This window comes from Phalaenopsis equestris, unplaced genomic scaffold, assembly GCF_001263595.1.
Source record: "Phalaenopsis equestris unplaced genomic scaffold, ASM126359v1 Scaffold000051, whole genome shotgun sequence".
Lineage (NCBI taxonomy): Eukaryota > Viridiplantae > Streptophyta > Magnoliopsida > Asparagales > Orchidaceae > Phalaenopsis > Phalaenopsis equestris.
Window position 1 is genome coordinate 68,234 of NW_018164493.1, and position 11,873 is coordinate 80,106.

The window sequence follows — 11,873 nt, forward strand, 5'->3', positions numbered from 1 at the left end:
TATGAGTGTAAAAATGTGATTAGAAAAATGTATTTATAAAAAAGTATATTTTTATATATAAAAGTTAGTTTGTTGTTGTTTGTGAAAATGATTGTTCGTGAAAATGTTTATTTGTGAATTATTGTTAGATAAAAAATTGTATTTAAAATGCTAAAAAAACTTTGGAGTAAATTGAAAGAAAATTGAAGTTTGCGAAAATCTGAAATTGGAATTTTTAGCCTTCAGCACCGACGGTGCTGGCATGGGTGGTGCCGACAGCGCCCTCGACACGAGAACAGCCTAAACCCCTTAAAATTCGCGATATGCATAGTAAAACGCCATTTCAACCTCCAGTTTTTGCACCTAGAGCTTGCATTTGCTCGGATTTGGGGCGATTTCAAGGCAAAGGAATTTCAGATTTCATATTTACTAGGTAAGAGCTACACTTTAAAATAAAATTTTTTTAATTTTCATCAAAGATTTATCTCACATTGCCGAGATCCGAAAAATTTTGTATTTTTGAAGAGATTTTGAAAAAATCCTTTGGTGAAGAACTCTTACTTATTAGATTTAAGTTTAAAGAATTTTACATTGTGATTTTCAGAATTTTGGGAATTTATTCGGATTTTCATCAAATTTTTCTTATATTTACCATGACATCGAGAATGAGCAAAGGAAAAAGAAAAATAGATTATGATGAACAAAAATTTGTCAGCTTCAGGGCTAATGCTCGATTTAATAGTCTACGTGAAAATAAAAAAAGTAATTCCAGATCGCGGATTTAAAAATCTAGGAGGAGAAGTTGGCGATTATACAATGCTCGGCAGCGGGGAAACTTTTTTTACTTTTCTATTATTTTACTACCAAGGCTGTTATTGGAGTAGTGATGGAGTTCTAAGCAAATTTTATAGAGGCTTCTGATGATTTTGTTTTTGTTTATTAGTTAGAAGATGTGTATAGTTGTCAGTATAAATTATTTTCTGCTACGAATGAGGCTTTGGATAAGGTTATTGCTTTTCTTACTGATGGAAGAGGAACTTGGAAGGTGAAGAATGGAGTTAAGGTAAACTTTTCTCTTTCTATGTTTAATGTAGTATCTAAGGTCTGTCACTACTTTATTTCTGAAAGAATGATACCGACAAATCATCATAGTGAGATGACAAAGGATAGAACCATCCTGAACTACTGTATCCAGCAGGTGATGAGGATAAATGTAGGCTCTATTATTTATATGAACACTAGATCTATTGCTTTGGGAGAGACCACTGGTGGATTAATACACCCTGCACTTATTTTCACACTCTGTGAACAAGCAGGAGTTGATTTTAGACCTGAGGAAGAGAGGATTGAGCCTCTAAAACCTATTGGGCATGCCAATATAAAGACATATGAATCTAATGTTGGATGAAGGTCTGGAAGTAAGACCAGAGATATTCCTTCTACTTCGAGGACCCCTAGTTCTAGTGACCCTACTCTTCGAGAACTATTGACCAGATGATAATCTAACAAGAAGATATCTTGAGAATGAATCATAAAATGGAAAACATAGAGACCAGAAATGCTCACACTGATGATTTGATTAGACAAAAGTTCGAATATGATGTTGCCTATGATGATGCGATGGTTAGATAAATGAAGAGTGATCACTCAGTTCAGTTTCCTACTCACCCTGTCTTTACTCCATATCAGCGGCATAATTTGAATGTGGAAGAAGAAGAAGAAGACGATGATTGGTGATTTGTAGTTTGATCTTTCTTATAGTTTATGTTTGATTGTACTTTGTTATTTTAGTAGTTTTTGTTATATTGTTGAAACTGCTTGTTATTAGATAGTGAGACTCTGTTTTATTTTAGATATTAAGTTGTGAACTGTAGAATTGTAAAACTGTTTGTTATATGAAATTCAATTTAGTTTTGTTGTTAGTTTTAATATTTTATTAAATGTGTTGTAAATAACTCTTTCTCAATAGATTTTATATATATTATGTGCAATTTAATGTTTAAAGTCTTGTAGCCTTTAATATTAGCACCTGCTATAATTCAGAGTTAAGTTTCAAAAATCAGAACCTTCAACAGGTAAGTTTTTACTTTATGTATTTAATGTTTTCTTTCACCATTTATTTTTTTCATTTCTTCATGCTAAATTTTTTAAAAATTTAAGTTTGGGGGGAGAAAAGGGAGAAATTTTTTTAAAAAAAAAGAAAGAAAATTTTATTTGTTCTCACCTAGCTATATTTTCAAAAAATTTAAATTTAACATGACATTTGGTGTTGGAGGTTAGCTTTAGATAACTATATTTATGTTTCTAAATATATAGTAAGCTTAAGTAAAAAATTTCAATAATTAAGGTTAATTCTATAGATTAAGATATTTGGTATAAGAGAATAAAACTATGTTTTTCTATTTTAAGTAAAGAAATTTGTATTTTTGAAGTATTAGAAATCTTAAAGATTCATGTAAAAAGAAAAGAATTAAACTTTATGAAATCTTTAAATTAATATAAATTTGTTAAGTGAAGGAATGTGAAAATTTTTTAACATTAAGAGGAGGATAGTGAAGTTCAAAATTATTAAAAACTATTCAAATATAGTAATTTTCACATAGAAAAAGAAAAGAAAAGAAAAGATGAAGAAAAGAAAAAATAAAGATTGAAAATGATCCTGCAAAGAAAAAAGAAAAGAAAAGAAAAAAGATAAGAGGAGAAGCTTGAGGAAATGACTAATTAAAAATTGACTTCACTTGAATCAACTTAAAGAAGAAGACTTGACTACATTTTCTAAACTTTTATTTGAGTATTAGTTTATTTACTAGTAAAGTTTTATGAAGTTTTTTTTCATATGGATATTCTAAGTAACTTTAATATGACAATTTATAGTTTTTCTTGAAAAGAATAGAGAAAAAAATCTTGGACTTCATTGTTAAATGTTCTTATACCTTTAATATTAATTGGAGTTATTTTGAATTTTTTTTCAAGTTATGCTATTATGTTTAGTAAACTAAAATATTGAAATCTAGAAGTTAAATTCTTTAGTATAAGTCATATTTTATGTAGTAGAGGAGTTACTTGAGGATAAGTAACATGTAAGTTTGGGGGATTTTGATACACAAAAAATATATGCATTTTTAGATTCATATTTTATACTCATTTTTGGTGATATTGCACTTTAATGAAAGATATTTTTATGTTTTGTTGTAGGTTGTTGATTTTTAGGACTTGAAGCAAAAAAGAAGCAAAAATGATTGAATTTGGAGTCAAAATAGCGTTTTTGAAGACATGCTCAGCGTTGACGGCTCCAGAAGCAGCGCCGACGGCGCAGACTTATAGAACTACTTATGGATTTCACTCAGCGCCGACGGCGCCAGAAGCAGTGTCGACTGCACCTTTTGACTGAGAGGGTTGATTTAATTAAATGGTCTCTGGCGCCGACAACGCCAATGTCGGTTCAGATCCTGTTTCTAGAAGATTCAACGAACTTGGACGCTTTTTGAAGAGTTTTTGGTTGCACCTATTGGAGAACCGATTAGGCTCTATTTGGGGCCGAAATTGATTAGAAAAGACACTCCTCATTACTACTTGCTCTTTTTCACCACCCCTTTGCATCTCTTTGCTCCTTCTTGCCACTTTACGCTATTCCACAACATCAGTCATTTATTTTCTTTATAGTTTTGAGTTTTTATGGTGAGTTTAAGTGTGAATTACTCTCTAAGAAGTGTTGGAGAGGAAGAGAAGTGAGAGATTTCTTCTTCCTACATTTCCTAAGAGAGGCTACAAAGGATTTTCTTTGAGAAAAAGATTCATATTAGTGTTTTTTGTTTATTATTGTTGTATGAACTTTCTTTTATTTATAAAATTTGTGTTTTGTTGTATCTTTCTCATGAATTCTGAGTAGCTTTCTTTATCTTTCTCCCTACTTTGAGACATGGTGAAATGAAGAGATAATTTGGATATGCCAATGTTAAAATTTAAAATAAATTGTGATGGTTTTTCAACTCCGCTCTTAATTTACATTTTGATTTGGCTAATCGAATTGTTAAAATGTGTTGTGAAACATATGATCCGAGAAATAGAGTATGAGTTCTACAACAGAATGAGAATCACATTTAAGTCCATGAAGGAGTATTCCGTTCATAGAATTAAGTGTAAATATATAGAAAAATATATATTATTGGGTGTAGAATTAGAGATTTATCCTTATGAATCTGTGCGGCTGGCAGCGCAAGCATGGAAGATGCTGAATATGATCCATCTCTTTCTTCTTACACGAAAGAGACAACAAATATTATAATAAGGAAATATAAGGGAAGAAGAAAGAAAGAAGAAGAAGACAAAAGGAAATTAGAAAAGCGTGCGTTAATGGAGAAAACAAGGGTTTTGAAATTGTCTCCTTAATAGTTAGTTGGAGGAGGGGAAGATATTTGTGGGGTTATATACAAAGGTGAGGGGCAGCGTTATGTTATCCACATGGTATCTAAGTGAAGGGCCAAAAGTGCATAGAAATCTAGGGAGATGGATCAAGGAGGGATAAGGGGAGAGGCAAAAGGATAGAAGGAAGGTACGTAGTGCTATTATATGGTGTACACGTGGCATACTCAAATATCTTCATGTGGAATTTCGTGGGTCCCATTCCCCTTTTCTTTTGTGTGAGCAAAAATTGCATTTGTTTAATAGTTAGGATGATTACATGGCTATTTGTAAAATATATTATATAATCGATGTATTTATGCGTGATAAGATCAAATTATTGAGAATTTGATGAAAATGAAGAATATGGGTTGGGGTTAGGGGTGTAACTCATGTTCGGCTGGTTTATATTTCGAGCTCAAAAAGTGTGTTCGTGTTCGGCTCGTTTGCTTAGCGAGCCGAATCAACACAGTTGTAGTACTGACAAGTCTCCCCTTAGGCACTTGTCATACTCGAGCTCAAGACAACCAAAGTTGATCACCTACCTGGTAGTCTTCTAGGCTCAGAGTGTGATCTCACGCGACTCTTCTCCTAGATCATCACGGTGATGACCTCATCCAGCGAACAGATCGCCACATGGGCTAAGAGGACTGATCTTCTTTAATCAAATGTCAGGTTCAGATTAGCCAAAACTGCATAATTCTCATATGTGTGAAGGTCTCCCCTATCTTGCACTGAATCACTACAATTCGATATCGGTGAGAAGTGATCAAGATCTGCCCACAGCCGTTCCAGGTCTATGGAGTACTCTTGGATCTTTCTATCACCCTGTACCACTACTTCTATCTCACGCTGAATCTGGATTCTCAACCCCAGCATAGATCCTCTTCAGCTACTCCCAGATGTCACTCATCTTTCGAATGTCATCTATTGATGAGGAAATCAATGGAGTCATCGAGTTGAGTAGTCAGGTGTAAAACAAGGAGTTTGTAGTCCCCCACTCATCCTCCTTAGCACTGTCACTCTTTGTCTCGACTCCATTAGGTATCTCTCTAGTCTCTCCCCTACTAGAACTGTCTTGATCTGACACGACCGAATTAGATACATGGCCGGTCCATTGAGCTTCAGATCCACAAGCGGGAGATCTAGTCTCACTTGCATCAGAGCACATGCCGAGGTAGTGGCTCCTGTCGAGACGCTATTTCCTTATATAAGCCCTAGCAATACTTTTAGAAGTTTAAGATCTATCTTCCCCAAATTTCAATCCCTTACCTCTCGCACTATCTCTCTCTCGTGTCATTTTCAATCACAGGAATTTAAGTCTAGATCACACATATCACATGTGACTTCTTTTTTGCATGTTCATGCCATCCATATTGCCTTAGGTCATATGAAGCCACAACCCCTCTGTCCCGCATGCAAAACCGTAGCCGCTTCGATCCTTCGCCTCCCCGTCGTCGAGGTTAACTCCATAAACGAAGGCCCTGCTCTGCTGCCTTCCTTACTTCGGAGCCGCATGTAAGACCGCACCAGGCCTACCTTCCCATGTCGTTATTCCACGTCGTTTCACCAGCCTTGGTAGTCTTTGTATGTTGCAGTCCTGTCGTTGCCTTTTTAATGGGCTCTAGTTTTTTTTGCTTCGTCAAGACGAAGCAGAAGGAAGAGAAAAATGAGAGTTTCGTGTCTCTGTATGCCCATCCCAATGCAACAGTTTCGTCATTTCTTGCTCAACTGACTCTAGCTGCAAGTGCTTCGCGAGGACGAAGTGGAAGGAAGGGAAAGATTGGGAGTTTCAGGTATTTGTACTTTGGTCCCGACCTTGTCGACTCATGTCCCGACCTGGTCACCGCTATCCCGCCGTTGGCATCGCAGTTAGCTCTTGTCGCGGCTGCTTCGCGAGGATGAAGTGGAAGGAAAAAAAACGGCTAGGGTTCAGCTCTGATACAAAATAGAAAATTGGCTCCAAAAAATCTTCTTCTATTATTAATGAACTTGGACTTATATAGAGTCTTACAATATTTTACAAATAAATCCCTAGACTTCTTATATATTTCTTATTTACAATAGGACTCTAAACCAGATACAAATTTCAACACTTTTACCTTCAGAAACATCGGAACACGATCTGAAATAGCAGATTGGATGACTTAAGTTGCGATCACAAAACGTTGAATATAGCCATTCCGGTAAAAGCGCTTCTTCCAAATTTTTTCTGCCAAACGAATGGTCGGCATTCTCTGCGACAGAAAGGCGACGAAACGGAAGGAGACGAGCCATGGTATCAAACGAGGCCTTAAAGTTTTTCTTAGCTTGAAAGGTCAACATTGCAACCAAAGGATCAAATTTCATCAGTTTTTTACTGAAGAGATGACACAAATACCAAAAATGTTAGGATGTGATAAGTTGAGGAACTAAATCGGGTATGAAAAATTTGGTGTTATAAACTGATACACCCAAATAGTCTACTGGTCATAGTAATTTATTTTGCTATGTATATGACATAATAATTGAATCCTTCACTGCTGTTTGGAAACACATATATTTAACCAATGTTTAGCATTATCCAACTTGATGTCTTCTTAAAGCTACCATTGTTGTGTTTTGTAGCTTATATTTTCATTCATTCTTCAACTGATAGGATAATTGTTTCATTTTGATATAATCAATTTTTAAATCTCTTTTTCAGAGCAAAAGATCGTGCTGTCCAAAATTGGAGGCTATAAGAAGTGCCACTGCTGATATTGTAAGTTATAGTTGCTTGGAAGCTTTTATAGTATTTTTTTTAATGTATCAATTAAATAATGTGTCATAGTAAATGGAAACAAATGTCTAGTTCAAATATATATTTATTTGTTTTTTTGATTGCATTCAAGTTGCCTTTATTATAAGATGATGGAATGGTATGGTGATAATTCTTATTTGATCCTATTTCATTATCTTCTCTTTTTTATTCTTTTTGATGAGTGCAAGTTGAGACGATATTATGAAGTTTTAACTCATTCTTTTCCAATTGGTAAGACGCTTATTTTACTAGCTTACACCAGCACATTAATACCTTCGCGATGGTTCATGTGAATTTAATGTTAGCATATTGAATTATGAAAAACGATTTCTTATGCCTTGTTAGATTATTGGTGGTTATGGCTTATAATGGATAGTAAAAAGAGTTTGTGGTGTGTATTTGATGCGTGATAAATGAGGGTTAGATTTATTTTCTGCATTATTTTTTTGTACAATTATCCTTATCGGATATTATTATGGTAGTTTGAAAAGGATGAGTTTCAATTCAATTTATTTTTTCTAGTATTCTTTTTGTTTAATTGAGTCTAGTTCTAATAATTCTTCAATTAAATGAATGAAATTATAGCTTGGATACTAGCTTCTTCCCTCTTATAAATCCTTGTTCATCTATATCCTCTACTATTACATCTTATATCTTCTCTTCTTTCTTCCCTTCCCTCATCAACATGTCACTATGTCTTCTCTTCGTAAGTTTAGTTTTAAAGTGAAATAAATTCATCTTTCATGATCACACACTTATGTCTTGTGCCCGAACTCAACCCCTATTTCACATCCCTTTCCACTCAAACATTATGATCGCGAATCGCGATCTCCCGCTCCCGCCTCCATTGTCGCGAATCGGCGCCTTCGTCTGCTCCCGCGCGCGAAGCTTCGGGTCACTTTGCCCGTTACTCCCTTGATTCTATTTCAATATACCACATCAATTGGTATCAGAGCCAATGACTGCAGATGAAGTGAAAGTTTCAGAGATCGAGAAATTTGATGACACATATTTTTGTTATTGGAGAATGCAGATAGATGACTACTTCGATGGGAAGAAATTTCATCTTCCGTTATTGGAGAAAAAACCTGAAAGAATAGAGGAAGTTGAATGGAATCTGTAGATCGACAGATTTTGGGGGTTATTCGATTGATCCTATCGAGGTCTGTTGCACATTACGTCGTCAAGGAGAGGACGACTGCAGATCTTATGGCAGTCCTGTCAGGTATGTATGAAAAGCCATCGACGAATAATAAGGTATTTCTGATGAAGAAGTTATTTAATTTGAAGATGGCGGAAGGTATGTATGTTGTATAACACTTGAATAATTTTAATACTATCACAAATCAATTATCTTCTGTGAAAATTGAATTTGATGATAAGATACATGCACTAATCTTGTTGGCTTCATTTTCAAATAGCTGGGAAGCTATGAGGATGGCTGTCAGTAATTCTGCATGTAAATCAAAACTAAAATTTGAAGATATTCGTGATTTGATTTTGGCTGAGGAGGTGCGCAGGAAAGATTTTGGCGAGATCTCAGGTTCGAGTTCGGCACTAAATGTTGATTCCAGAGGGAGATCACATGATAGAAACTCAAACAGGGGAAGATCAAAATCAAATAACAGAAGCAGGAGCAAGTCAAGGCATGATAAACAAGTAACTTGCTGGAATTGTGGCAAAACTGGTCACACAAGGAGGAACTGCAGGAATCCTAAGAAGAAGGAGAATGACAGTGCAAATGTGGTAAGTGAAGAATCATAGAATGCACTACTATTGACAGTTCATAGTTCTGTTGATGACTGAATATTGGATTCAGGAGCTTCTTTTCATACAACTTTCCATCAGGATTTGATGCAAAATTATGTTGCAGATGACTTTGGGAAAGTATATCTGCAGATGGAGAAGCTCTGAACGTCGTAGGAATGAGAGATATTGACAATACACTTCCAAATAAGAACAAGTGGACTTCGCAAAAGGTCAGACACATTCATGAACTGAAGAATAACCTCATTTCTATTGGGCAGGTTGATGAATGTTGACATTCAGTAGTTTTCTCAGATAACACCTGAAAGATTACTAAAGGAGCATTGGTACTGGCTCGAGGTAAGAAAACATGTACGTTATATATGACTATTGGTTTAATTAACAGTTTTGATACTACTGTTGCAGAGAGCACAACAGAGTTGTGCCATTGCAGACTTGGCCGCATGAGTCAGGGTCTGTTTGGGGCAGCTGCAACTTATTTAATAATCTGTTGATAAGCTGATTAAAAATAATATGCTGATAAGCTAAGTGCAGTCGCTATTACAAATTTTTAATTTTTGGAAAAGCCAAACCGCTGCCAATAAGCTGCCACCACACCTAGATAGGTGCGGTGTTAAAACGCTATTTTCTGTATTTTGAAAATGCATAAGCTGTCAAAACACAGTTTACCCAAACAGGTCAGGTGCGTTTTCAAAACGCCACCGCACCAAATAAGCTGCTCCAAACGGGCCCTCAAAGAGGTATGAAGGAACTTCAGTCCAGAGGTAAGCTACTAGAACTGAAATCAGTTGATGTCAGCATTTATGAGAGTTGCATTATGGGGAAGCAGAGGAAGGTCAGTTTCTTGAAAACTAGCAGGACGCCAAAGACATGAAAGCTAGATCTTGTACACACAGATGTGTGGGGTCTTTTTCCAGTGACATCTCTTGGAGGCTCTCGTTACTACATCACACTTATTGATGGTCATAGCAGAAAGGTATGAGTTTATTTCTTGAAGTATAAATCTGATGTATTCAATATTATCAAAACTTGGAAGGTCGTGATTGAGACAGATACAGACTTAAAGCTGAAATGTCTGAGGTTGATAATGGTGGTGAGTATATTGATGGTGGGTTCAAGAAATACTGTGCAACTCAAGGAATTAGGATGTAGAAGACCATTCCAGGAACACCACAACAAAATGGTGTTGCAGAGCGCATGAACAAGACCATTACTGAGCGGGCTAGAAGCATGAGATTGCACGCCAGACTACCACCTACTTTCTGGGCAGAAGTGGTCAGTACTGCGGTTTATTTGATCAATAGGGGACCATCTATTCCATTAAACTGCCATCTGTCCATTAAACTATGAATTACCCAAAGAAGTCTGGAGTGGGAAAGAGGTAAAATTTTCTCACCTTAAGACTTTTAGTTGTCGTTCTTATATTCTCGTTAATCCTGATGCTCGTAATAAGCTTGAGATAGTACCTAGAATGTTACTAAAGAAGCATTGGTACTGACTCGGGATAAGAAAACATGTACATTGTATATGACTACTGGTTTAATTAACAGTGTAGATACTACTGTTGCAGAGAGCACAACAGAGTTGTGGCATTGCAGACTTGGCCACATGAGTCAAAGAGGTATGAAGGAACTTCAGTCCAGAGGCAAGCTACCATAACTGAAGTCAGTTGATTTCATTATGTGCGAGAGTTGCATTATGGGGAAGCAGAGGAAGGTCAGTTTCTTGAAGGCGGAACGCTAAAGACAGGAAAGCTGGATCTTGTACACACAGATGTGTGGGGACCTTCTCCAGTGGCATCTCTTGGAGGCTCTCGTTACTATATCACATTCATTGACGATCACAGCAGAAAGGTATGTGTTTACTTCTTGAAATATAAATCTGATGTATTCAGTGTGTTCAAGACTTGAAAGACTATGGTTGAGACAGAGACATGCTTAAAGCTGAAATGTCTGAGGTCTGATAATGGTGGTGAGTACATTGATGGTGGGTTCAAGGAGTACTGTGCAGCTCAGGGAATTAGAATGAAGAAGACCACTCCAGGAACACCACAGCAAAATTGTGTTGCAGAGCACATGAACAGGACCATTAATGAGCGGGCTAGAAGCATGAGATTGCATGTCGGACTACCACCTACTTTCTGGGCAGAACCGGTTAGTACTGCAGTTTATTTGATCAATAGGGTTTCATCTGTTCCATTAAACTGTGAATTACCTGAAGAAGTCTGGAGTAGGAAAGATGTAAAATTTTCTCATCTTAAGACTTTTGGTTGTCTTTCTTATATTCTCGTTAATCCTGATGCTTGTAATAAGCTTGAGGCTAAGTCAAGGAAGTGTTATTTCATTGGCTATGAAGAAAAGGCATTTGGATATCATTTCTGGGATGATCAGAGTCAGAAGATCATGAGGAGCAGGAACATGGTTTTCAATGGGAATGTTATGTACAAGGACAAGTCCAGTACAGTTTCTAAAACAACACTGAAGGAATCTGAGTTGGTAAAGTTTGATGATTTAACAGAGGGCACAGTGCAGGAGCAGGACAGAGATGCAGGTGATGAGAAGAGTGGGTCCGGGCATCCACTCCTATTGTTCCACAGTCAGTTTCAGAGCAGTCTACCCCTACAGTTGCAGTTCGCAGGTCAGAAAGGGTTAGACGTTCTCCACAGCGTTATTCTCCGACTTTGAACTATATTCTGCTAACAGATGGTGGACAATCTTAGAGTTATGAAGAAATCTTGCAAGATGAAAATTAGAGAAAGTGGGAGCTAGCTATGAAGGAGAAGATGAATTCTCTGCTTGAAAATTAAACTTGGGAGTTAGCAGATCTTCCAGTTGGGAAGAAGACATTACACAACAAGTGGGTGTACCGGGTGAAGACTGAGCATGATGGCAGTAAGAGGTACAAGGCTAGACTTGTTGTAAAGGGTTTTCAGCAGAAGCACGGT

The 11,873-nt window shown here is 36.5% G+C and overlaps 1 protein-coding gene across 2 annotated transcripts in view; it reads left to right on the forward strand.

Annotated features, from left to right (window-relative positions):
* The window catches only part of LOC110019144 (phosphoglucan phosphatase DSP4, amyloplastic), a gene marked incomplete at its 5' end in the record, with an annotated part of 70,763 nt that overhangs the window by 50,631 nt on the left and 8,259 nt on the right, over positions 1-11,873 (forward strand). For both annotated transcript variants that reach the window (XR_002293431.1, XM_020716720.1), the window contains 1 exon segment: positions 7,067-7,123. Coding sequence is in view for 1 of the 2 variants with exons in the window: in XM_020716720.1 (XP_020572379.1) it covers positions 7,067-7,123 (57 nt within the window).